Raw genomic sequence first — 23608 nt, forward strand, 5'->3', positions numbered from 1 at the left:
CCTGGAATTCTTTGCCATCTGAGCTGCTTTCAGAATTGAGGCTTATCTTGTTTAGGAAGACTTTTAACACTTGTTTATTTAAGAGTAAATAGTAATGGAGCAGCTGCACTGCCAATAATGTTTTTCTGATGCTTGTGAATCTGCTTAGATATGCATGCTGTGCATATCGTCCGACAGCAAGTGGTAATCCCGGAGTATTGCATTTTTCTTTCGAAGATCTAAAAGGTACGTCAACATGGGCGTGACTGGTAATGGTAATGTTTATTGCCTGTATTGACTGTAACACTAAACCTAATGTGACATGTAGTGTACCCAAAATCCTTCACGGGTCGAGGTCCCGTTAACCATCTTCGACGTCTGTTTCGGCGACTGCTCGACATCCTCTCGATGGTTGTTCCTTTCTGCCGATTCTACACCTCCGGCAACTCGACGTCGGTTAATTCTAGGCCATGGCAATTAGGGCTGGCCTCACATCACAGTAGGGAGAGTGGGGACACGTTTCCACTGACTATTCTCTGGAGAATGCCTTTTCTTTGCCCCTCCTCCTCCTCTTTTTCCTTCCTTCTAGCGGCCTTTTCCCTCCGGTATGAAGTGCACACCTTTTTAAATTTTGACTGTAGTGTAACGTCAAATTTCCCTGGAAGAACATTCATAAAGAGTGCAATCAGTACTGCCCTCGTGACCACGATGAGCAGCGTTGCAAGGCCTGTAAACTCGTTTGGACCAAAAACCCCAAAAGACGGGCACACCTCCGCCTGTAAAACTCTCCCACAGTTGCCTAGGACGAGGAGTCTTTTGGCAGTCGTGGCTCTGACTCTAAAGCCGTAGATAACTGCGTGTCCGTCCTCGATAAACATGGCACCGGCAGTCCAATGGGGAGTCTACACCCTGGCGACAAGGACACACCCCATACTCTTAAACCTAAACACGCAGCCCCCTGGTCTCACTTGACAGACTAATCGAAGAAGCCAGGCCCATCAAACTTTGAGGACTACTGAACCTCGCGGTTACTGGGCGTCTCCCATAAATCCTAGGCCCTTGGTGCTGTAGCGTCGAAAGACGGGCCCCCTTTCCAAAACACTTCCAAAGCTTTGGGAGAAGCTTTCTAAGGCCCATTTAAATAACTCTGGCCCCAATAACGCCTCCCCTTTGCCTGAGGGGTGTTCTCCAGCCTCTCCCCCTCTGTCTCAGGCCCTGCAGCAGGATCCTGTTACAGCTTCTCCATCCCTCCCTCCCTCTGATGAATCCTCTTCCACTGTGTGCACAAGGGAGAAATTTGAGGCCTGTATGTAGAGGATGTCCGAATTCATCAAATTTTCAGACAAATTTGATGACGTTCTCAAAAGGCATCAGCCTATGGATACTTGCCCTATACCTTCCAAGTCCCTGAGGCACCACTTTCCAGGTGCAGGTTTCATCCCTGCCTAGACAACGTCTTCCCGAGACTCCTGTGAATATCTTCCAGGAAACCAGGATGACCCAGATGATGACCTGTTATGTCCCATATCAAGTCTCACATGACCCCCCATCTCTCAAGATCCAGATTACTGGGCTCCTGCTGATGACAAGGTACTTGGCCTACTACTCCTGCACATGAACCTGACTCGGACAATGTTTTCTTGGATGCTCCTCCCATCACTCAACCCCGGGACTCTGCTTATTGACTAACAAATGTTATTCAACACCCTCCTGAGGAATGCTGCTAACCATTTAAAGATCCTAACGCAGTAAGCACTACCCAGCATGAATTTCGTTGAGGATATCCTCAAAGAAAATGTCCCCGTCAGTCAGGCAATTCCTCGTCTGTCCTCAGTGAAGAAGCACCTTGCCCCCACCTTATTTACACACTCGCTCACTCAAGCAATCAACCCTAGAGTTGAGAAGATATTTTGTCCCGCACCCTTGGATCCTTTATATATCGGAGGACATGCTGTCCCGGACTCCCTGGTTGTGACGACCCCCAGGAAACCTGCATGGGTACCACTGTCCACGTCGGAGTTCCCTCCAGACAAGGACTGTAAAAAGCTTTATTCCTTTGGTAAACGTATCACCACCTCAGCTGCATTCAGCACACTTATCGCTAATAATACCCCGCTTCTGGCAAATTATGGCTATGTTCAGTGGGGGCTTATGCAAGAGGGCCTACAAAACGTCCCAGAGCTTACTCATACACAACTGTTGGAAGTGGTGACTGAATGGCGTCAAGTGGCGCAGAACATTCTGAAGAATAACCTGGATTCAGCAGAAATGGCAGGACGTGTTCTGGCAGAAGGGACCTTGTTAAAGCACCATGCATGGCTCAAAAACTCTGGTTTTAAACCAGAAACACAAGCTTCTTTTATTAATAAGCCTGTGGAACAAGGCCCTTGAAACCGCTAAGAGAGCACGAAACGTTGAAGTCATTGAACCAAATCTTAGCCAAGCCTTTTGTCCAATGGGCAGTCTAACACCCGCCGATCCTTTCGCAGGCAATCTTTTTTCTTGCTCCTCACAAACGAACTACGGAACAGGCAGGTCTCCTTGGTATTCCGGACAGGGCTCTTCCAGCAATTTCCAGACCCCTCAACAGCAGTGATTTCGGCACAGAGAGGGTAGAGGGAGAAACTCTGCAGCCTGAGGCTCTCCAACCCCAACCAACAAATGACTCACCGGTACTGGTCTCCTCCCATGTCTCCCTGCTAGGTGGGCGATTAACATCTTTTACCCACGTATGGGTGATTACCATTAAATAATCGAATGGAGAAATGACTGAATTCTTTTGTTTTTAATAATGCGGGGAGGGTGGGTGAGACACCCCCTACAACCCTCCCACCCTCTCTGCCCGCTCCCTCCCTACCTTAACTATTACCCTTGCTGCACCCCACAGCTATAATTTAGTAAAATGTCCCCAAATTTCAAAATGAATCAGTAAAAATATTCGGTAATTTCTCCATTCGTTATTTTAAATTGTATCATTTCTACAGATACCGCGCATGGGAGGGCATCACCTCGGATCAGTGGGTAATGAAATCTGTAAGCGGCGATTATGGCATAGTATTGCATAGAATTCCTGCAACAACCCTATACCACCAACCCAAGAGCAAACGGCTGGCAAGAGGAACATCTACATATCCTGCTAGAAGAAGTTCAGATCCTACTGCAGAAGGGAGCGATCAAGGTCATTCCAGATCCCAAAAAGAATCTAACCATGTGCCCTGTTTTAGATCTGCGTCCTGCAAATGAGTATATCCAACCTCAAATGTTCAGGATGACAACTCTACAGTAAGTAATCCCACTGCTACAACAGGGGGATTACATGGCCACCTTGGATATGATAGATGCATACTTTCATATTTCAATGTTGCCAGCGCACAGAAAATACCTCAGGTTCAAAATAGGGAACGCTAACTATCTGTTCAAGTTTACTCCCATCTGGCATTGCCTCAGCTCCAAGGGTATTTACAAAGGTACTAGCAGTGGCGGCAACTCACCTGCGCAGGCAGCCCATTGCAGTGTAGCCTTATCTCGACGACTGGCTCAAGACTGGAGACTTGTACAAAACGTGTCCGGAGACCACTCAAAAGACAGTAGATCTCCTTTTCAACTTGGGATTCTCAATCAATGAGAATAAGTCAGGTCTGGTCCCCAGTCAAGTCCAGCAGTTTCTAGGAGCACTAATTCGGACAGAAGACTGGCTCTTCTTACCCTCCAACAAGAGAGTCCAAAACATGTTGTTCCAGATCCCTCAGTATGCAGCCAGTCTCTGTGTAACTGTACGAAAAATCATGCGGGTTCTGGATATGATGGCATCCTGCATCTTCCTGGTTCCACACGCCCGTCTACGCATGTGTGTCATGAAGGAGTGGCTCTTGAGCCAATCGTGTCAGGCAAGCGGTCAGTGGGATGATCTAGTGGGTGTCTCGATATTCCTTGTTCAGTCTCTGCAGTTGTGGTCAAAGGAAAACCTTTTGAATGGGAAATCCTTCACCACCCCCACAGTAGAAGCCACTCTCACCATGGACGCATCCCTGTCAGGGTGGGGAGTACACCTCCTACAACAGACAGCGCACAGCATGTGGACTCCATCAGTAGCTTCCAAACATATCAATTGTTGGAGCTACAGGCAGTGTTTAAAGGGAATAGATAGAAATGACTGCACCAAAAGTTCTGACCTATACAAAAAGGTCGTAAATGCATGCCACCAAAGGTTGGAACACCAAAAGTTTGGTGACATGCATTTTAGGTAAAAAAAAAAAAAAAAAGACTGCAGAGGCATCCCCCGCAACACCCTGCTCACCATACTATACAGTATAGTGAGTGGGGGTTGCGGAGGACACCCCTGCAGCACATCCGAGGGAAAAAAAACGGGGGCTGCTGGGGTGTCCCCCACAACACCCCGCTCACTACACTGTACAGTATAGTGTATAGTGAGCGGGAGTTGCGGGGGACACCCCTGCAGCACACAGAGAGAAAAAAAATGTTAAAGCACAGTATAGTGAGCAGGGGTTGCGGGGGGAGACCCCTGCAGCTGCCCGGGGAAAAAAAAGGACCATGTGGCGCCAGTTCCCGATCATGAAAGTGAAAGGGAACTGGCGCTGCAGGGAACAGCGTGTCTTCAAAGGTAAGTAGGGTGTGCGTGGGGATATGTTGGGGATATGTTGGGCGTGTGGGTGGGGGGTGTTGTGTGTGGGGTGTGGGTTTGTAGGGTTTTTTAATGCATTTTCGCATGGGAAATGTACAAACCTTTTGTGGTGTGTACATTTCTCATGCAAACATTTCCGTCACTGACTTTTCCGCAAAAGATAAATCACGCAGATCCGTTCAAAGCACTGAAAACCTTCCAAACACAACTACAGGGGAAGATGGTTCTTGTCCTTAGACAGACATCACCACGGCCATGTACTATCAGACCAAACAAGGGGACACTCACACTCCAGGGCTGTCCAAACTGTCTCTGAACATTTGGAAATGGGCATTCTTACTATCACATGTTAGGGGAACACAATCTTCTGGGAGACGTGCTCAGGGGAGACTTGCACCTACTGTATGAGAGGCATGGTATCACAAGTATGACAATGACACAAGAGTTACAAGTTTCAAAACCTTTATTCAATTCTTGGGATTTGGAAATGCTTTGCCCTATAACTATGATGAGAGTAGTCTCTACCATCAAATAATAAAGAAAACACAGTCCTAGTTAGTCTTTGTCAAATCAAAATGGCCTATACTATCAAAACCTAATGCCTGCCCTATCTCTTATACAAAAAGTGTGTAAAGGGAAACGTGTAAGCAAAGAAAAGTCAGTGTTATAACCTAAAAGATCAAGATGGCTGAGTCAGAGTCAGTTCTCCTCCGCGCGTTTGACAGCACGGGGTAAGGTGGCCCCCGTAAATACGATGACACATTCTGGCTCGCCTTCCACATTGCAGTCATTTATTCCAGTTTTCCAAAACTTCTCTCACAGTTCAACAAAAGTTCACGTAGGTCTCCCTCAGTCGGGCTCGGACCTCGCAATCACAGCACAGGCAGGGGTTCCCTTCCCCAATCTTATTTAATATTCCAGGTCTTCCTCGGTCGGGCTCAGACCTTCCATTGATGTCGAAGACTTTTGAATGTGCAAGGCTTTTTCCATAGACTTCCACAGGACCACTTCAATTTTCACTTGATTCTTCCCTTCTGGTATTTGCCCCAGTGATTCTTGGTAGTTCCATAACCCAATCAACAAAGTTCAAAGAGATCTTTCTCTTAAAGTAATCATCTTTTAACTTCCCCTTTCGACAGTATTAGTCTTGGCCATTGCGCATTCCAGAGTTCGTTCACTTGCCGCTTTGTAACAAAGAATAATACTAAAGGGCGCCTGGCTATGCCGTGATATGCCCAGTGGGGTAACTTATAATATATAAAAAAAATCAGGGTGGGAGATCAAAACAGCAAGTTCTAGATTGATGTATTTGATATCAAAAAAACAATTACATTGTGGTACATTTTTACTTTTGACTAATCAACATAAAACGGACAGGCTTCTCACTTTAACAGTTTGGGCGTACTGCTAAGTACCATCCTCTTCAATATCGAGGTCATTTCCTCACATTTATGCACATTCTCTATCATACATAATACATTTTTGTGAAAAAATGAGTAGGTACTGCCCAGGACAGCTTGTGGTCCGTGGGTGTTAGGGAGAATTCTCTGTAAAGGCTAATGTCCCAAACCTAGGGAGTCCCCCAACAGCTTTGCTGGATTTTTGGGGTTTATTTTTTTCTCCTGCTAAGAGTAAGACTTTCTCCCACTCTTAGACATGATTTGAGAATGTCCTTTGACTATATAATGTGTTTTATGGGCTATGGGGTCTTTTACTCCATAGGGCCTCATGTGTTTTTTGTATGTGTGTTACACAGCACCCTCAGTGCAGTAACACAGGGGTGTCATAGTGACCCCCAAACATAGACTCCATACTCTGGGACTGACTACTGTCTCCCAGGGCATGTAAAGCCACCATTGACTTTACTAGTCTCAAATTGTGAACAGAACCAGTACAAACCATCATATTGTGGAAGTACTGGTAGGGGTAATTTGATTGCCCCTGGGTCTGTTTTCCAAGGGGGCACTGTCCAATCCCCCCTTGTCGAGTTTCTGGCTGGTGGCAGTGGATACCACGCGAAATATTCCACCGGAATATTTCCTATGGGATTTTCCCATTCATTTCAAATGCACCACTTTTTGGTGCAATGTTAAAGATACTGCCGGGTTATGTATTTAATATTTATTCCCCGGTTGGGTCTTTTTGCCAGGACTCAGTTTTAAAATGGCGTTTGTGTTCGCCTCTGAAACCCTAACCCAAGTCGAGCCCTTTGTTCCACTTTTGGTGGGCTTCTGCACAGAAGCCTCCAAAAGTTGTGCCACTCTGTCTGGGTCTACAGGATGTGTGGGAGGGGGGAATAGGCACCCTGGACTGAGTTGCCTCGGCAACTCAAGTCGCACTCTTGAGTGATTGGCCCAGTGCTGAGCAGCACACCACTTAGCATGTTTGATTGACAGCTAGGCTGATGAATGGGGGTTTTCTGCATAAAAGCAGGGCTTTGGGGACTGGAACTTCAGAAGTCGCCACAGGACCTAAAGAATCCGAAGAGGGGAGAAGCTGAGCCATCTACAACGATGACACCACCGGTGGAGCCCTGCTGTACGAAACTCACCACTTTCCCGACGACAGAGAAGATCTTCTTCCAGGAGAGTCTTCTTCCCTTTGAGCTGGTGGGACTAACCAGTTCGCTTTTTTTCGCCTCCTGGATCGTTTCGTGGTCGAATCACCCGTGCCAAGCCACTGGCGGCCGGATAGCCACACTTCACCACTACCGCAAATAAAAGGGTAGTAACTTTTAACTGGGAAACTCTGTGGCTGGTTTCTTCCCTGGCAGTGCAACAACCTCCAGCTTTCCTCCACGTTGAGATCCTCTCTTCCCCTGGACGAACCCCCGACATGACCTGCCAGGAACAACTGCCCCCGCTGGAGCTTTCTCACCATTTCAGGTACTGTGTCCCGCGTGGTTTCCTTTGCAACAGACTGTCCAAGGTGTCCCGTAAATCCTTGACTCTCTATCCTGGGGTGACCTCGGACCTGTGAACATTACCTTTCTAACTTGATCCAACCTCTTTTTGACTTTCCTACGAAGACTTTGTGCATTTCCCCTGTGTGATCTTGGGCACATTTCGCCTTGCTCTCTCCAAGAGTGGGACTGGCCTATGAACTTTTTGCTCTACAGTAGACCATGCCTTGCTTGACTTGCTGTGGTTCCTTAAAAGTGTTGGTACTGTGTGATTTTCCTATTCTGCCTTTTCTCTCCCTTTTTTATCAAATTATTGGAATGCCATCTATGGTTGCGCGCTCACCTCTGTATTGCTAAATATGTGGTTTCTTAACCTAGACTTGTCAAATAATTAATTAGGGAGGTGTATATATTTCTAGTGACTGTGTTTTAACTTGCTTGACATATTAGTGCCAGTGTATTTTTACAAGTGTGTTTTGTAAATAAATAATTAGATACTTTTATACCAAAGCTCTGGTCAGTGTTTGCTTGTTCTACTCTATTTTTAGCCCTATTGAGTATACTCTATATACTGCCTAACTCTTCTTGAGAGAGGTCTGACTGCTCAGCCACAGCTACCAGGTAAATCTGGGTGGTGCAGACTGCTACCAATTGGGTTTACTGCTAACACCTGTAGTCTTAAACTTTTTGCAGTGGTCCCTAAGGGAACTGCACAGGTTTCTGCCTAACAGTGGGTCTCAAAACATAACGCACAAAAACATGTGAAACAGAAAGGTGGGACAAGACATTGTGTCAAAAATCGACACTGTAGTGTTTCGGCTAACTATAGCAGTTAACAGGAGCTTGTTGTTGGGGTGGCCTTCTTCAGGATGAGGACGAAGGATTTCTCTGTCCGTGTTGTATCGTCAAAGAAATGTAGCGGTAAATCATCTTGGACTAGTCCCTCAGCTTCTCGTTGGGGTGACTAGTCGGGCGGTGTTATGAATACACTGCTTAAAGGTACAGGAGTGACTAAGATCACTCTGGTTAGCCTGGACACAGTCTGTTGGCCAGGGTGTGCCAGCGCCCCAAGATGGCGGATTTAAACCACAGGTTTGCTAGTACGGTATGTGTCTCTCGCTGTGCTGGCGGCAGTGTAACAAGATATTAAACATTTTGCAGAAACTTTCGACTGGGCTACTCCCTTTCACCAGGACCACTCAGCTACTCTATATAACTGGCTTCACAGTTATCAGTAACTTTAGAGTTTCTTTTGTGTCTCATCAGCATGCATGCAACCTTCAATTGTGGGATGCACCGTTGTGGCTTCAATCTTTTATTGACACAAACCAGCCTTTAATGTCTTCCGCGAACTCACCGGGTGTGTGCATTTCTTTCATCTCTGCGGCTTTGATTCACGAGTCAAAGTTGTTATCACAGGCTTGACCTCGCTGTCCCAACTCTGTTGTTCACCCGGGTGAGTCGCTGGCGCCCTTGACACACAATGCAGACGTCTTCCTTTCTGGGATTAGGCTTTCTCTGCGTATCCTTCACAGTTTACAGGAGGCATTGAACTCCTGCAGGGACCTTCAGGGTTTCCCCACCCTTTGCTCTGGTCCCTCGATCGATCGTCCTGCTCCAGTGCGTTCACCTTCGCCCCAGAAGATGTGCTCCTTCTCGTGTCTTACCTTGCTCAGTGTGTCTCTATGTTGGCCTCTTTACTCTGTTGCCTTCTTCCTCTGCCCAGTGTTTGTATAGAAAGGGAGCGGAGGGAGTTGGGACATTGGAGAATCCTATAATGTAGAATGTGGTATGGGCACGGGAAAGTGGGGGATACTGCGTCTCAACATCTGTCGTCTCACTCCCACTCCCCGAATATCCCTCACCCAGGTGATCCTCCAGCACTGTTCCACCCCCAGGGTCTGGATCCCAAGGTGATGGCCGTGCCCATGCCACCTGAGAGATTCCCGGGGACTAGTAAGTTTGACACCCTTTGGTTTTTCATACTACCCGTAGAGCACGAGTGGTGCTTACAAGATAAAATTCTACACAACGTCTTTGCAGACTGGGGTCATCCAGGCATCGATTTGTTTGCGACTCTGGAGAACACCCAATTCCCATATTACGCCTCCAGATACCCTCAGAAACGGTCCAAAGGGAACAGTCCCTGAATACATGGTCTGGGAGATTTGCCTGCAACCCCCCCCCCCCAACCCTCCAACCTGATTCCTCTTTTGAACAGGATAGTGCAGAAGATGCACCAGGAACAAGTCACGCTGGTCCTGGTAGCATCTTTTTGGACTCGACAGACCTGGTTCTCTCATCTCATGAGAATGTCAGTCTCCACGTCTCCACTCTCAAGAAACTGCCCTGCCCATACAACATGCTGTCGCAAGACCAAGGGAAGATACTGCACACATGCTCTCAAACGCTCAACTTAGCAGCTTTGCTCCTGAATTCCTAGAGTTTGCGCACCTACAACTACCTCAAAGATGTATGGGCATTCTTAGAGAAGCACAGACACCTAACGCCAGACATTGTTACTTCAGTAAGTGGAAACGTTTTGTCGTTAGGTGTAATACTAAAAACATCAATCCTATTGACCACCTAAAGATGTCCTTTATCTAACACACCTCTTAGATTCAGGACTTGTTTTTAACCCACTTAAAGTCCACCTTGATGCCCTCTCTGCGTACACCACGTCTCAGAGCGAGATTTCCTGGTGGAAAATGCCAGTGATTAAAGCCTTCATGGAAGGGGTAAGAAGACCTAACCCTCCCATTTCTAACCCAACTCCCTGATGGTACTTGAATGTTGTTCTTACCAGACTAATGGGACCGCCTTTTGATCCAATGCATAAGGCTAGTCTTAAGACTCTCACCTATAAGACTTCCTTTCTGGTGGCTATTACCTCTATCAGTAGAGTTAGTGAACTGCAGACACTCTCCGTTCAAGACCCATTTGTTACCATTCATAAATACAAGGTGGTAATGTGCACGCACCCACGCTTTGCACCTAAATTCATTTCTAAGTTCCATGTGAACCTATCCATCAAACTTCCAATTTTCTTTTATAATCCCACCAACTAAGCTGAGAGAAGCCTCCATACAATAGATGTTAGGAGAGCATTTGTATAATGCCTTGATAAGACTAAACCATTAAGAAAGACAAAGCAATTCTTTGTCTCTGTTGCCGCTGGTAGAGGACGGGACCCTGTCTCTAAGTCGACCATTTCTGAATGGATTGTTAAATGCATCACATTTTGTTACGGTTTTGCCAAAAGAGAATTGCCCTTTACGTCTAGAGCTCAACTCGAGGTAATACAGCTACTTGGAGTTATGTTCACACTTTCACTCAACACTACTGGTTAGACACACACACTCGAAGTCTGATTCTCAGGTAGGACAAGCGGTGCTAAGACATATTTTCACTTCTGTTCCTTCACACATCCCACCACCATCTCCTGGTACTGCTCACTGGTCTCTGCACAGTATGTGATTCTAAGCAGATTTACAAGCCTCAGAAGACATGCATTACTCACTGTAATCGTATTTCTAATGATTGTATCTGCTTAGATTCACATGCACACACCCTTCCTCCCATCTTGGAGTAGAAGGAACATACATTTTACGCCTTCTTTTCTTCTGTACTCACTCACCCTGACTATAAGGCTCCCTCATGGCAGAAAGAAAATGACCAGCGGGACCTCGACGCGTGAAGGATTTTGGGTACACTACATGTCACATTAAAGATAGTCTTACAGTCACGCCCAGGTCAAAGTCCCTTTTCGATCTTCGAAAGGTGGAGGCAATACTCCACGATTACCACTAGATGTCGCACTCTGAAACCATTCAGCCAGAGAATAGATGCTTCAACTGAGAAGGATCAATCCTGCACATGATTAGGTGTGGAGTAAAGATGGGATAGCATGATGGGGGTGGTGTGATGGCTGTGTGCTATTGGGCAGGTATTTGCGGAATAGCTTAAAGGACTGTGAATCGAAAAATGTGTTTCTGCTTCACGTTTATGCTTCACGTTTCTCTCCAAGGATCCGGATATGCAGAGCAGGCGATTTGCTGAGAAGTTGGAAGCACTGTTGCACCGAGCCTATAACATGCAGGAGGAGTTTGGCGTGTCCATCCCTTCGGATAGCATGCTCATGGAATTTGGTAGGTCAATTCTGTTCTGTTTAGCATGTATGGTTCTCCTGCTGACGTGCGCCGTAGAATGTTCAGCAGCCTGTAAAAGTGCCAGGTCTCTTGGTGTCACTCAGTCTTCCCATGTGACCTAGAGCAGCAGGATTGGTTTTGCGAGTCCTCATCTCGGATGTCAAGGTAGAAACCATATTGCCCCAAATGAGCGTCTCCAGGCGATGTACAGTGAGAGGGCCTTCTTTGTTAAGATCTGAATCCTGACCTTGCAGTTTGGGATCTTGCCAACGTTTTCTCAACACGCGGCTGAATCTTGGCGCGCAGGCTGATCTGTAAATACTGTACAGTTGCTGAGTGCACAGCTGCTATGCTAAGATTCCACATTGACTTAGTAAGGATATTTCTCGGCATCCTGATAGGATATTGGTTCCTGGTCACCTTTCTTTTCCAGATATCAACTGCTGGGTTTTCCATTTACTCCTGAATACGATTTACGACCGAATACCCTGCCCTGCGTGTGTTGAATTTTGTGGCAAGGCTGCTCCATAAATTGACTAGTGTTAGGGAGAATTCTCTCTTTGGGCTGAATTTCCTAACCTAGTGAGTCCCCCAGCAGCTTTGCTGGATTTTTGGGGTTTATTTTTTTCTCCTGCCAAGAGTGAGACTCTTTTTCTCTCTTGGACATGATTTATGGTGTTCCTTTGACTGTTAATGTGTTTTATGGGCTATGGGGTCCTTTACCCCATAGGGTCTCATGTGTTTTTACTGTGTGTGTTACACAGCACCCTCCGTGCAGTGACACAGGGGTGTCATAGTGACACCCCACCATAGACTCCATACCCTGGGACTGACTACTGTCTCCCAGGGCATGTAAAGTCACCATTGGCTTTACTAGTCCCAAATTATTAACAGAAACCAGTACAAACCATCATATTGTGGACGTACTGGTCGGGGCAATTCGATTGCCCCGGGGTCTGTTAGTCGAGGGGCCACGTCTCCGTCCCCCCTGATCGAGTTTTGGCTGGTGGCAGTGGATACTACTTTTTATATTCGACCGCAAATATATCCCTATGGGATTTTCCCATTGTTCGAGGCTACCAACTTTAATTATTTAATTCTCATAGCCTCGAACATACTGCCGGTTTATTTATTTAATATTAATTTGCCGGTTGGTATTTTTTGCCAGGACTCGATTCTAAAATGGCGTTTGTGTTCTCTTCTGTGACTCCAACGCAAGTCGAGCCCTTTGTTCCACTTTTGGCAGGTTTCTCCACAGAAGCCTCCAAAAGTGGTGCCACTCTGTCTGGGTACCACAGGGGGTGTGGGAGAGGGTTTAGGCATCCTGGACTGAGTTACCTTGGTAACTCAAGTCACACTCTTGTGTGATTGGCCCAAGTGGTAAACCGGCCGGCTCATGTTTGATTGACAGCTAGGCTGAGTGAATGGGGGTGTGCTGCATAAAAGCAGGGCTTTGGGGACTGGAACTTCAGAAGTCGCCACAGGACCTGAGAATCCGACGAGGGAGAAGCTGAGCCGACCTGCTACGACGACACCACCGGGACCGACTCACCACTTCCCGTGGACAGAGAAGATCTCCCGGCTGGAGAGTCTTCTTCCCCTGACTGGTGGGCACAACCAGTTTACCTTCTTTTCCTCGCATCCCAGGACGTCTTGTGGTCGAATTGCCCGTGCCAAGCACCCCGGCAACCGGATAGCCACTTACCACTGGACCGCGAACAAAAGGACCGCTCCTTTTAACTGAGAACTCTGCGGCTGGTTTCTTCCCTGGCAGTGCAACGGACTCCTGCCTTCCTCCCCGACGAGATCCTCTCTTCCCCCGGACGAAGCACCGACTTGCCTCCGCTGCCAGGAACAACTGCCCCCGCTGGAGTATTCTCACCACTTTAAGGTACCGTGTCCGCCAGGCCTCCTTTTCTAAAGATTGCTACAAGGTAATAAAAATCCCTTAACCTTCTGGACTGGGCTGGCCGCCTTGACCATCTAACTGGTCCCTTCCTTTTGGTCCAACTCTTTCTGAACCTTTTCGAGACTTTTGTGCACTTTTCAACCGTGTGACCTTGGACACGTTTCTTTCTGATCCTCTTAAAGTGGATCCAGCCTTCTGAACTCGTACTTCGCGGTTTGATTCTGCCTTCCTCTCTTGCTGTGTTCTTGTGAAAGTGTTGGGATCTGTTTCAATTTATACTCTGCCTTTCTCTCCCTTTTAAAACGAATTATTAGAGTGCCATCTGCGTTAAGCGCTCACCGCTGTCTGAAAATAAGTGGGGCTTTACTTAAGACTTGTCTAATATTTTTTTAAGGGAGTGGCTATCTTTTAGTGACCGTGTTTTTGAACTGCTTAATATTAGTGCCCCGTGTGTTTTATTAGATGTGGTTTTAAATAAATAATTATATCTCCTTTACACCAAGCTCTGGTCAGTGTTTGCTTGTTCTACCGTGTTCTTTGACCTATTGTGAATACTCTGTATACTGCCTAACTCTTCTTGAGGGAAGTCTGACTGCTCAGCCACAGCTACCAAGTGAATCTGTGTGGTGTACAGACTGCTACCAAGTGGGTTTACTGCCAAACACCTGTAGTCTTAAATCTTTTGCAGTGGTCCCAGAGGGAACTGCACAGGTTTCTGCCTAACAACTATGTAGATGAGTAGTGTGCTCACAGTACCCCAACATTGGCTTTAATCCCTCTGCTCCTTTTCATGCCAATACCACTGAGTAGTGTGCTCAGAGTACCCCAACATTGGCTTTAATCCCTCTGCTCCTTTTCATGCCAATAGCAATGAGTAGTGTGCTCAGAGTACCCAACATTGGCTTTAATCCCTCTGCTCCTTTTCATGTCAATACCTGCACACCTGCCTAGCAAACTGTCAACTGCCGAGGTGGCACGCTAAGCTCACATCAAAGGCAATCTTGGTGTGGCACAGAGCAGCTTGCATGAAACCATCTAGCTGTGCCTTGAATATGTGCACTCTGAAGGAGAAAGGTGAAGTGTAGTAATTCTAAAGACCAACAGTGGGCTCACCAAGATCCTTTTAAAGTTTATCTGGCCGGCTTGGGAGGGTGGAGAGGCAGTAGGCGGTAGTGTGGTATCATGCAATTGTTGAGGTATTTGCCTTTTGATTATGAGGGAGGTGGAGGAAGGGAAGTTGGAATGCTAGTTTGTAAATAGTCAATTTCTCCCAGAAGGAGCCTTGATGTTCCCCCTGACGGATGCAGAAAGAGGCAGACGAATGGACGATGAGGAGAGCACCACCTCCGAAGACTCCTTCTTCTCAGCCACAGAGGTGGGTACAATGCAATGAAGCGGCAGCCTGTCCAGCATTTACTGACTGCCCTGACCTGCTGTCTCTTGTGTGCCTCCACAGCTCTTCGACTCGCTGCAGTTACAGGACATCCCCTTTCAACCTTCCAAGCCTGCTGCTGCCTATCAGGAAGCCAATCAGCTGGTGAAAGATGGCGGAGTCTTGTGCCGGACGCTGAGGTGTGAGCCAGCAATGTATCTGTCTGCATATTGTATGTTAATATGCTTTTTTTACTATGTTTGCACGACCCCAGAAACCTGGACCCACAGAGACTGCTACAATGATGCATGTACACGCTTGGCTATTAACCTAAACAGTTATACATGAATACACTAACATATATACTGTTGGAATGCTAGGTGCATGTGTACCTAGGAGGTGTGGGATTTCAGTGGATTATGTGTGTCATTTCCTTTGCCTCCGCTAGAGATGGAAGTAGCTGTTAATAACAGCCTGCACCCAAAGTCTCCAACGCGTGGAGTTTTACATTGTGCCTTCAAGCCGCAGTCATGATTGGAGAACAGTGGCATGTTCAATATACTGGGATGCGCCCAGTGGGGCTCCGGGAGGTCATGGAGCACAGCATTGCACTGAATGGTAAACCACTTCTCAGACTGGGAACGTGCAGCTGTTCCCTCCGCACCATCACCCAGTGCTTAGGTTGCATCCCACACAGGGCATATATATGACTGGGTGATAAAGCTTTATTTCAGAAAAATAAAATCCATAAAAGGAAGAACCATGATATGCACACAATACAATAAAAAACTGAACTATACCATAATAATGAGAACAATCTACACAGCTGCAGCATGTCATTAATATTTAGCAGTTCATAACATTTTATACACATTCAAATTTCCATATCCATCATTATTCAATATCTTTTACGTAGAAACGCAGACAAAATATTTGCTGTAATGCCACCCCCTAAGACACTTTCCTTTTTGTTTTTGTATAAACACTTTAAAATAGCCCCAATTCATTTTTCACACATCTATGTAATTAATTGTTAATGCTGACCACTAATCTAACATGATGTCAAAAGAAGCTTTAAGACCATAGCTCAACTAGATCATAGTTTTCCATCAACCTTTTTCTTTTCTCAAAGTCTCCAAACATTCCTGATGGTGACAGAGACCAGGCTATGGCAGGGATACGGCATCCAGCAAAAAGTACAGGGCTTGTCGGTACTGCCTAAAGCCTCTGCCCTTGAGTAACGGAACCAAGTACTTCCTCTTAAGATGGTCATACTCAGGACAAAAGAGGAGGAAGTGTGCCATCTCCTTGAGGGTGGCCTGGCACATTCGACATTTAGCCTCTAGGCTTCGGCCCAACCTCTTGCTTAAGAGCTCATCCAGCAATAGGCACTCAAACTGGGCTCTTGTGATGGGTGCCCTTTGAAATGTATAGTTGGACCAGATAAGATAGTCCTTACTTGATATAATCATCTGGCGTCTATTTGTGGGGTTCGTCATCCCTTGAGTTTCTCTGGCATCAGAAACCCATTCCTTTATTTTCTTTTTAACAATCCGGCATACACACATTTATTTGAGTTGGATTATCAAACAGGTTGACATCAATATTACCCAACATCTTCCTTATATTAGTCAGCCACCCAATTGTATTCATATCCTTTTTTCCCAGCATGTCTTTTAAGAAAGTCTGGGTTAGCATAGCCATTGGGCTAGACCCTACATGAAGCCACAAAAGGGGCAGGGGGTGCCTGGGCCAATGAATCCTCACGGAAACTCAAACCTAGCTCCCTATGCACAGCAAAGTTCAGTGCAGAAAATGGAAGGCCTAAGAGATTTTTTAGAAAACCATTTTCCTTTCTTTGCATCATTTTGTTATCCGCAAAACCCTGTAAATATATCGTATAAGTACCTAGAAACCAATGGGGACGATCCACTCACTGTGTTACTCGCTGGAGAGCACCCCTGAGTGTGCGGCCAGTCCACTGTCGTGAAGTAATGGATGCAGTCTGAAAAAGAAGCGGAGGGCCAGGCTGAGTAGTGGTTTTCCCGATGATGGAAGATACTTTCCATGTCATGTCAGGGTCCAATAACCAGAGGCTTCAACGGAATGACCCAGAAGGTGAACTGTACTTGGAGAAGTGTAAGCTGCTTGGGACATGTGGTTGGTTTTAGCCTAAGCTCTAAAGAGCATGAGCCCAGATGCTTGTCAAGATCTGGGGTTCCTGAGGCTTTTGAGGGCCCACTTAAGTGTTACAAAGACCAGAAGCAGGTAGAAATCCTAAGCCAGTGGCAGACATTGCAGATGTTTGTCTTGAATTGACTGTATGCACAGCATAAACTGTCCTCTATCCAACTATAAGGCAAGGGAGTTCCACTTGACTTCACTTGACTTCAGGAAGGCTGTCAGATGGTGGGGGGGCAGACTGGCACACAAGGCAGTGAACTCCAAACGGTAAACACTGGTGAGGCTGCCATGGGAACTTCACATTATTCTAGAATCATTGTTTTGAACTTAAATTGAATTGCTCAAATTTATTTTTGTACGCTGATTAAAGCTTTTAGTATTATTTATTGAAACTAGGAAGTGTTGCATTTTAGTCCGTTTAAAAAAAAAAACAAATAGCTGCTAGCGTTCTTATTTTATAAAACCACGAGCGGACAGATCAGAGGAAGTCATCCCTCCCTTGCTGTCTTATGCCACGCCCCCTATTAACGCCTAGCACATATGTGCAGACAGGAGTGGATGCGTCCAGTGGACGCGCATAGGGGATGTGCCATGGGCCTCTACTCTGTGCCAGAAGAAGGATTTCCAATACTCGCAGTGTGTGGCATAGCGAAAATATCAGGACGACGTATCTGCGAGATTAATATATTTCTTTAGCCCTGGCTAATAACTATTTTCCTGTAGAAACATCAAAAGGACCCTCTTCAAGTTCTTCTAAGCATATTGTACCGAGAGCTGTACGGAATCGGAGGCCTGCTAAAGATATGCTAAATAATATGTCAGGTCACTGATGCACCCCGCCCAATTCTCTGGCCGGATACTTAATTGACGCGAGATCAGCCGGGGCTCATCGGGCTGACACCTGTTCTATCTTAAATTGGAATACCGCAGACTTGCTTTGTCTTGCAGAGACCTGGTTCTCCGTGTTCTGATCCTGATATTATACGGATGTTGCTGGATGCTTACAAACTGTTGCGCCTTCAAAGACCCTTGCCCGGAGGCCTTGCCCTAATCTACCGGGCAACACTTAACTGCACTATTGTTCCTGTAAGTCATGCCTTGCCCTGTGAGCTTGTGTTGACTAGAGTTCAGCTGACATCCATTACCTCAGTTCATATCTTAATTGTATACCGGCCCCCGGCTCAAGGCTTAGCCAACTTTGTAAGAAATGTGCCGCAATTTAATGCGGATTTGGCCATCACTTATTCTAACCGGATAGAAATGAATGCCAAAAATCTGGTAGCAAGTCGAGAAGACTGCTCCTTGTCACTCCGGAAGATCTCCTCACACATTCTGGTGGCAACACGCTTGACCTGATTTTCTCTGAGTAAGCACTGACGGTACTTACAGCCCCCTTCCGTTGACATGTTCTGATCATGCTCTCCTACCCTATGTTGTTGCTCTGCCTGTCCTCCTCGTAAACCTTATAATTGTTTATAGACCCGGCACTTCTGGAATAGAGTAGAACCCTTCTTGCTGGCAAACTGTTTAGTTGCCAGTACAAACCATCTTGCACCAGTTGATGGTTTGAGGCTGTGTAGCGCCTTAATGCATGCTCTTACAGATATAGCAGATCTCTTCTTGGGATTCAGGAATGCAGCTCTTATTGAGAGACATTTTGGGCACCGCAAACCCTCTGCCCCATGGTTCACCCCCGTCTCTGAGCTTGTAAACAAAGTTGCCGCCTTGACCGCAGGTGGCGCTGTAATTAGGACCGGAAGCTAGAGATGTGTAAAAACTGGAAGTGATTGACTAGTATACAGTGACCTCAGCAGCAAAATCCCTGTTCTGTGCCCAACGCAACACATCTGCAGCTTGTTCTGCATGTGAATTATTTACAGTTGCAAAAGAACTCTCCTCTGCTTATGAAACCTATAGAAGCTTTCATAACGCCTACTGTTTCCTGGTTTTTGGAGGCAACTGTTTGCATTCATTTCAATCGGATGTTCGACCTTTGATGGGCACAGTCTGTTTTGATTTCACTACTGGATGACTTAGCCATGCCCCAAGACCACTTGTGGGGAGGGGATTGGGTGCTGATTCTCCTCGACCTCTCTGCATCGTTCGATACAGTAGCCCACAACACTCTGCTGCACCATCTAGAACTGGCAGGGATTTCCAGCAGGCTGCTGGCTTGATTTGCATCCTTTCTTGCAGAGCGATCTTAGGCCATCTCTTTTCGCTCCTGCCATTCCGCACCTTCTGCACTCTACTGTGGGGTGCCTCAGGGTTCTGCACTTTCGCCTGTCCTATTTAACCTCTACTTGCATCGTCTGGGAGACCTGATTTCTAGACATGGGATCCTTTTCTACACATAGGTAAATGACACCCAATTGGTGTTTGTTCTGGACACACCTTTAAAAGAGCCGCCACATAAACTCATAGATTGCCTTTCGGTTATCGGGAGCTGGATTTCTCGCAACTGGCTCAAACTGAATGGCTTGAAGACCGAGGTTTTGGAACTAGGCCCTCAGACACTTGGAACCGGCTGGACTCTCTCGGCCCCTGCCCGGCCCCTAGTACATCAGTTAAAAGCCTGGGTGCAAAGCTTCTTATATCATGGTCTAGAGACGCACAGATCTGTAATGTTGGTTTTGCTAAGCTCAAAGTGCTCCAAAACGTACTTCCCTTTCTCCCTGCGGATTGTCAGATTAAGGTGGTCACATGGTCAATTATGGGATCAATCGATTATTGCAATGGGATCCATTTAGGCCAGCCAGCCTTTCTGATCCATTGCCTGCAGGTTCTTCAAAATTCTGCAACACGACTGACCTTGCGGCGTCAAGACTTACTCCCTCTGCTCCTTTAAGACCGCTTCACTGGCTTTCCGTTGAAACTTGAATCGAGTTTAAGATTTGATGTATTACTCATAGAGCGATTGATAGTACGGGGGATTCCTATCTCGAAGCCATACTTGAGCGATACTTGCCCACTAGGTGCCTGGGTTAAGAGTCCTAACTCTTGTTGAAAATTCAGAACGCTCGGAAGGGGGGGTGAGGGGATTGGTCGTTCTCAGTCCAAGCCCCCACTGTTTGGAATGCCTTGCCTTTTTTCTATTTTTCTTTACAGGCGAGCACAGGGTATTTGCAGTTCCATCTCTTTTAGGTAAGCCGACAGCTTTTTTTGTAGCTTACCATTGTTTCTACTAGCGCCTAGATGCCCTTGGGCCTTAGTTCGTGCTTTTTAAATCCAGTACATTACACAAATACTACATTGGCCTCTGTGAGATGGCTGTTAGTGGATCCGTGGGTATTTGACCTCAGGAGTGTCCTACGCATTGGCTCTCTTTTAGGATAGACCTGAAGGCACAGGCTGCGGAGGGGCTTTCAAAGCCAGTTCTGGAAGAGTCTCTATGTTGCGAGATAATCCGGGCCTCTGGACTGAGCCATCTATCCTTCAGCAGAGGTCCGCTTCCAGGGGAAGCAGGCACTTTGAGACCGCAGGATGATCCGATGACCATGGCGCTGCGGTCATCTAGCTGCTGTCATTTAAACTCTTCCTTTTAAAGGTGCCCATGAGCTGGACAAGGAGATGAAGAGAACTGGGTCTGCTCATGCAGTCTACTCCATATTTGACACCAGGAGGCCTTTGTGGGCTTATACTATGCTCTTCTGGGTGAGTGGGAGAATGTGTGGCGGACTCCTCATAGGGGCACCACAGGACAGGATAAGCGTCCTGGGGACCAGCAGATGGGAACTACCTGAAGTGTGATATTTGCACACTCAAAAGGGCAGAGCCTGGGAAAGAGGGAATACCTGCCAGTTGTTGGCACCCAAACACTTAGGAATCGCCACCCCGCATACCCTCCTGTCATTTCAGTGGTTGGATGTTGATCCCCCACCAAATTGGAAACCAAGTATTTAGTTCAGCGAGGCGTGTTGGCATCCTTCTAATACGGATGCCCAGATCCCGATTCCCATCCGTTACAGGGGATCCAAGCCGGTCTTCTGTGCGGTCTGTTGTTCCCACAGAACAGATTTTGTAGGACCACCAAGATTACGCAATAAAATGTCACAAAGCAGAAAAAGCAAATGCCCTGGACTTGCATTCATTATACACTCTTCATAAAGCTGGAGTCCGGGCAACACAATGGAAGCTACCACACAGCGCAGCAGGCAAGAGTGAGCGGCCAGCTCTGTGGTGCCACTGAGCCTCACGGATGTCCCTTCTTGCCTACCATGCCTCATGCCTACCACATCACCCAAGTGGACCCTCCTACCCAGGACCTGTTGATTGTAGTCATCATTTACACAGCCCCTTGCGTCATGGCCTTTCATCTAGCAAGACCATCTTGCAACACAAACAATACACCCACGTTTCCAGACAAATGTTCAATTCATCGAACACCCATTTTTGTACAAACAGATAAAAGCACACAATTGTGCTTACATAGATGTGCAAAGAAAGGGGGCTGTCCAGGGCTGCCAGGCGTCCTAGGTGTGCCTCTTCTTGGTATTCAGGAATGCAGGCCACACTATTAGGAAGAGTTTATTTTTTCACTCTGTTCTTTTGCTGCCCATCTTTTCCATTTACTGAGTTGAAGATCAGTTTCACGTTCCACCCCTTTCTTGATCCGTTCCAAGCAGAAGCGCTCCTTCTTGAACCCTTTAGTTTACTTGTCGAAGATCATAACAGGAGTAGGCATCCAACAGACACGGCATCCAACAGACACACTTTGATTGATTGCACTAAGCTGGTGCAGAACATGAGCTGAAGGTGAAGCACAGCCACACTTAGATTTAAACGTGCGCGGGCTGCGCCCCAGTTGGACACCCCCCTTCACTAGCTCTAAGTAGTTATGACGCATTCCTGCAGTGGGTCGTTCATCATGTTTTGTGGATTACTTTTTCTATTATCATTGCCCCTTGCCTAGTTCAAGAAGGGGACCCAGACAGTTGTTAAATATTCTAGTATAGAGTTCCAAGCCTTGGCTCACTATAGACTCAAAGCTTCTGCTTCTATTGGGGAGCACGGATGGCCTTCATGGCCACCAGCAATCATGTGGTTAATTTGGCCTTCTTTGGCACCCTGATCCACCTCAACGTTCCGCCCCCTCCCCTCGTACCCTTCAACCCTCAGTCACTCTGCATGGACAAAATGTTTACATTTCTCAAAAACAGCCATACTGCTCTTGGGTATTGAGGCAGCATGGTTCTGCCCAGTCATATCAAAATAATTGCAGGGAAGAGACACTCCAGACTGTATATCTGCTTGGAATAGTGGAAGAAAGCTGGGAAGATAACTCGAGGGCAATGCGTTTGTCTTGGGAGCAAGATGACGTTGAGCAACCCAGGTGCGAATCCTGGCCCCGCACTCAGACTAGCCTCCTGTTTTGAGTGTGCCGTAAATTATTAATTAAGAAGGACGCTTTTCCTGCATCTATTTGACAATACTGCAAATAGACTTTCCCTGAGACAATACATGCCACTGGTGGCATACATTAAAGTTTACATTCTTACTTTGTGAGGGTCTGCCAGACACCTCAGTCTACATCTGTGTCGGCCCCCGCAGTTGCCTGCAAACACAGGAATAAGGCTGGTCACCAGTGATTGGGTAGCTACCAAAACTTTGAATGGGTTGTGATTGGAGGGCTGGGTCCACCCAGTGTCTGTGTGTGTGTGTGTCTGTGTGCGTGTGTCTGTGTGTCTCTGTGCGTGGGTCACTGTCTGTGTGTGTGTGTATGCGTGTCTCTTCGTGTCTGTGTGTGTTTGTTACCGGGAGAACACTGAGCCATTCTTTAGTGGACCATTGGAGCTGCTCCTGTAGTAGGCGAGAGAAGATGAAGTTGAGGAAGCTCACATGCAGACGCCAGCAGCTCTGCCTCTCTGACCAAAGGAAACAAGTCTGATAATTTCTCGCCTTGTTTCAGGCGGGTGCCGTCAGTTTCCTCCACTGCTTCCTTTATGTGCTCCACAGAAGCACCTCGCCCCTGTGCATCACTAGCACAGATGTGGGAGCTCCTGCCCCCCTGCTGGAGACTCAATGGCATTGCTGCTGCTGTTGGGAAGTGCTGTTCTGTTTCAGGACATGACTTCTGAAAATGTCCTCCTTCAGAGTGAAGCTCCTTATTCCTGTTCTGCAGTGCAAAGTTCTGACGGGTCCTCGCAGACCTGTTCTGCAGGTTCAGCATTGTAATCTTGCTTCTTCTGTGTCTGTGTCCATACGTCTGGGGTTATCTTATGGGTGTCCTCTGATGTTCTCTTCATCACTGGTCCTGACTCCATTGCGAGGGTCCTACAGTCCTTGTGCCTGGTATCTCAACAGTGACTTGAAGAAACCACGACATTGGATTAAACCGCAGCACTTGCAAACCTTGGGCCTGTTTGCACCTGAGCAGCATGGGTGATATCTTGGGGGAGTTCTGCCTTCAAATCAATCGCTGGTTTCTTCTTGAGTACTGGAGAGCTTCTCTTGCAGTCCTTCCTCCTGGGCA

The 23608-nt window shown here is 46.9% G+C and overlaps 1 protein-coding gene across 4 annotated transcripts in view; it reads left to right on the plus strand.

Annotated features, from left to right (window-relative positions):
- Positions 1–23608, plus strand: part of MIGA2 (mitoguardin 2) — a 288693-nt gene that overhangs the window by 107216 nt on the left and 157869 nt on the right. For 3 of the 4 annotated variants that reach the window (XM_069609212.1, XM_069609214.1, XM_069609213.1), the window contains exons 7-9: positions 11551–11671; positions 14855–14955; positions 15037–15152. In XM_069609212.1, the coding sequence (XP_069465313.1) occupies positions 11551–11671; positions 14855–14955; positions 15037–15152 (338 nt within the window). The remainder of the gene's footprint in view (positions 1–11550; positions 11672–14854; positions 14956–15036; positions 15153–23608) is intronic. The other variant, XM_069609215.1, reaches the window with a different exon arrangement.

Source organism: Ambystoma mexicanum, chromosome 8 (genome assembly GCF_040938575.1).
Source record: "Ambystoma mexicanum isolate Mex_15411 chromosome 8, UKY_AmexF1_1, whole genome shotgun sequence".
Lineage (NCBI taxonomy): Eukaryota > Metazoa > Chordata > Amphibia > Caudata > Ambystomatidae > Ambystoma > Ambystoma mexicanum.